General features: G+C 48.6%; 1 protein-coding gene across 1 annotated transcript in view; it reads left to right on the forward strand.

Annotated features, from left to right (window-relative positions):
* The window catches only part of LOC106805704 (phosphofurin acidic cluster sorting protein 2-like), a 92093-nt gene that overhangs the window by 78108 nt on the left and 10003 nt on the right, over positions 1–3982 (forward strand). The window contains exons 8-10 of the mRNA XM_014807410.1: positions 31–64; positions 1148–1266; positions 2366–2656. Coding sequence (XP_014662896.1) covers positions 31–64; positions 1148–1266; positions 2366–2656 — 444 coding nt within the window. The remainder of the gene's footprint in view (positions 1–30; positions 65–1147; positions 1267–2365; positions 2657–3982) is intronic.

The raw sequence follows: 3982 nt of genomic DNA on the forward strand, positions 1-3982 counted from the left end.
GTCTCCACTATGTCACGCACCTAAACCTAGTCTCCACTATGTCACGCACCTAAACCTAGTCTCCACTATGTCACGCACCTAAACCTAGTCTCTACTATGTCACGCACGTGCACCTAGTCTTCAGTGTGGTGTGGTCTGGCAGGCGTGTATGCGCTCGCTCGTTCGCAGTGAATGCTTGTGGGCGTCTCGAATATTTCCTTACTTTCTCATCAACGGATGTAATTGCATGTCTTGAAAGCTATTCATTTCCATGTTCGCCTGTGCGGTTTATTGCGTGTGTACTGCGAGGTGTATGTGTTGACTACTGATTGACTCGCGTCTCTCTGTTGCTAAGCTACAGCAGTCCGGTCAGTGATTTCTACAGAGAGACGGGCGCTGTGCTGTGAGGGCAGCGCACAAAGGATTTCTATTTACTCACATTTAATGGTTTACCATCAACGCTGCGTACTGTTGGTAGCGTGCCTGTCCCGTTCGCGGAATTATTTTCCCCACGCGAGTTCCGGATACACCATAGATAGTGTAATTTGGTACTATTCCACGCCTATATAAGCGTGTGAGTCGGTTTAAAGTTAGTGTTAGGATTGGATTAGGGTTAGGGTTAGGGATAAGGGAACATTTGTTTCATTTTTCATTGTTGCTTCGAGGAAGTCGAGTGAATGGAGTGCGCTGATTGGCTGTATTTCGGAACTCGCATGGGAAAAATGGCTGTATTTTGTGTCCCGTTCGCGTACTGGTTAATATGTGAGGGTGCATGGATGTTTGCCCGATAGGACGAGACCCCGTCACAGTTAATAACCTGAAGCCCCGTGTAATCGCTGCGTATGAAACCCGTCGTGCTAGAAAGCATTATCGCCGCGCAAATAACAATTGTCGTCGAGTGCGGGCTGAATTACACTGGCGTCTCGTTACTTTCCGTATATGGCTGCCAGCGTATTGCTATTAGATTCGCTCCCTGTAACACAACGCCAAGTTGTACATCATTGCTATAGCCACAGGCAGACTGCGAAACTTGTGGGGTATCATCCACTACCACTCGGCCGTTCCCCATCTTCCAGCTCATTAGTCAGGCGAATCTAAGCGGAAATGTAATATTCTTAATGAGAACGCGTGATCGGCTGCGCGGTGATCGCATGACCTCTGCCTTGCAGACCATTCTTCTCGGCACGATCGAGCTCGCACGACATCCTGACCATCCCCGAGATGAGACAGCGCTACAGTCAGCACGTCAGCGATGACAGCTCACGCAAGGGTGACTCCGACAACCAGGTAAATGCCATTCGCCGTGCAGCACCGCGTTCATATGTGTCATAATCATTGACGCGTTCTATACGGCTAAGGATGTCTATATCCTCATTTCATGCTACCGTATAACGACGGCGCGTAAACGGGGAGGTTTTATCGTAGTAGCAGTGGATTTGCCCGAGCACATCGGCACATTGTCAGACGACTGCAGCTACGTTGAGGCAAATTCTAATTATTTAACTAAAATACCGCTAGAGCCATTGACCCTCTTAGAACCCGGTTGCGTGATTAATATAACCCGTGCATTAGCAAGCAAATTGGATTTAGCCGTTTCTAACGAGGGCTCGTTTACGTGGGATAACATGTACACACTGACATATTATCATGTGCACACGTGTATGCACAGACCATTATGCACACGTGTTTATAAATAAATAAATAAATATAAATCTGCACATACATATATGCGCATACATCTATGCCACACATATATACTCATATATGTATGCACACCAGAGAACGTGAAATTCGTCAGATGTGTTGAACTCAATGCATTTTTTGCACAGGTTCAGCTGTCTAACCCTATTTTCTTCTCACCTGGTAACTCGATATTCATTACCAGTCGCTGCATGTACAAAAATTCAGTGGAACCGCAACAAGTGGGCCCTGTGCCTGACCGATTGTCCGACGGAGAAAAAAGAGATTTCGCATTCCCTGGCGCGCCCACGCGTATGTCTAGACCTATGCACGCACACACCTGTGTCCACACCTATGCGCGCGCATGCACGAACGCACACACACACACACACACACACACACACGCACACACACACGTATGTCTACACCTATGCACGCACGCATGCATGCACGAACGCATGCACGCACGCACGCACGCACGCACGCACGCACGCATGCACGCACGCACGCACACATGTATGTCGACACCTATGCACGCATGCATGCACGAACGCATACACACGCGCACACACACGTATGTCTACACCTATGCACGCACGCACGCACGCACACAGGTGTATGATGTGCACGCACGCGTAGACTCTTACGTGTTTCACGCACGTCTCACGTCTCTAACATCTCTCTTTCCATCTCCCACCGCGAATAGGAGATGTTGACCGACGACCACGAGGGCTCGGACAGTCAGCTGGTTGGATCGCCTGCCGACAGCAGAATTGCGGAGCGCGGCGACGTCAGCGGCTCCGGTAGCGGCGAGTCGTCCGTCAAGAAGTCCGACAGCCTGAAAAAGTCGCGAATGTCGCCGCCGCCGAAGCCAAAGTTCTTTGCGCGCGACAACAAGTCGTCGCTGAAGGAGTCGAAGGAGAAGCGGCTCTCGAAGGAGTTCACGTGCAAGCTGCCGCTGGAGAGGAAGAACAGCGGAGGAGTCGGGGACCAAACGGTGCGTCCGTGCAGGAGAGTGTGTGAGAGAGAGAGAGAGAGAGTGAGGGGGAGGGAGGGAGAGAGTGTGTGAGGGGGAGGGAGGAAGAGCGTGTGTGAGGGGGAGGGAGGGAGAGCGTGTGTAGAGTCATATACAGTGGACCCCCGATATACGAATTTAATACGTTCTACAGATTTGTTTGCATCTCGAACCCTATATAGGACGTACAGAATTAACGTACAGCAAGCGCAATCATGAGAGCACAACCACATTCAATGAGTCAGGCACTTAAACAGACTCACCGAGAGAGCGTGCGCTAGGCCTATGCCCTGATTGGCTGATTCGTAGACGTTTGTATGTTGAATTTTATTCATTTGTCGAATACATTACGTTTAACGGGAGGTCGTTCGTATCTAGAAAATTCGTATGTCGAGCTGTTCGTATCTCGGGGGTCCACCGTATATACGCTCGTGCATCTACTTTCTCTGTTATCTTCTCGGTCCCTCCTCTTGTCACCGTCGTTCTTCCTATGTCCCCATTTGTCTATTGGCTCTTTTTCTGTCCATATGTTGGTGATGTATTCACAAAGAATCTCCCCTTGGTGGTGGTAGGTTTATAATGTAGCAAAGCAATGTAGACGAGTGGAATTTTAGTTCGAACTAGTGTCGGTTTAGTTTCTGAGGGTCGGAGGGAAAGGACACTGCAAACATTTTGACCTGTTGTGTGTTTTCCTGGTATGTGTAGAAGATGTGCATGGTGCTACGAATGAAGGGAAAGAAGGAAACACAGCAGACCCATCTATGTCATGCTTTCTCGTCAACGTTTGTGTCGATGTGTTTTTGTACCGTTGCAGCCTCAGTTCTAATTCACAGATCTCATATCTTAAATTCTGATTCTAATTAAATGCACAGTTTCTGTGTTGTCGGATTCATCATATCATCACGTCCTCAAAAATTTTGTGAAATACATGTTGCCGTGTTAATCATGAATAACGTCCTCACAGTTCATTTAATTATATCATGCTGATATTGTGATGCCTGCCTATGAATGGCATTGTGTGAATGTGCTTTTATCAGATCCTCAGATACTATTGCTGTGCTTTGATTGTGAATATTTTATTGTGCCAGTGTTGAAACAAGACAGCCGTGTGTGTGTCCGTGCGTGCGTCCATGTGTGCGTGCGTGTGCAGCGTGTGCAGCGTGTGTGCGTGTATACGTGTGGGTGCTTGTACATTAATTGTGCGTGTGTACATGCATGCATGTGCGTAGATGTGTACGCGCGCGCATGTCTGTGTGTGTCTGTGTGGTTACGTGTGTGTGTGTGTGTGTGTGTGTGTGTGTGTGTGTG

Source organism: Priapulus caudatus, unplaced genomic scaffold (genome assembly GCF_000485595.1).
Source record: "Priapulus caudatus unplaced genomic scaffold, Priapulus_caudatus-5.0.1 Scaffold7, whole genome shotgun sequence".
In the NCBI taxonomy this organism is placed as follows: domain Eukaryota; kingdom Metazoa; phylum Priapulida; class Priapulimorpha; order Priapulimorphida; family Priapulidae; genus Priapulus; species Priapulus caudatus.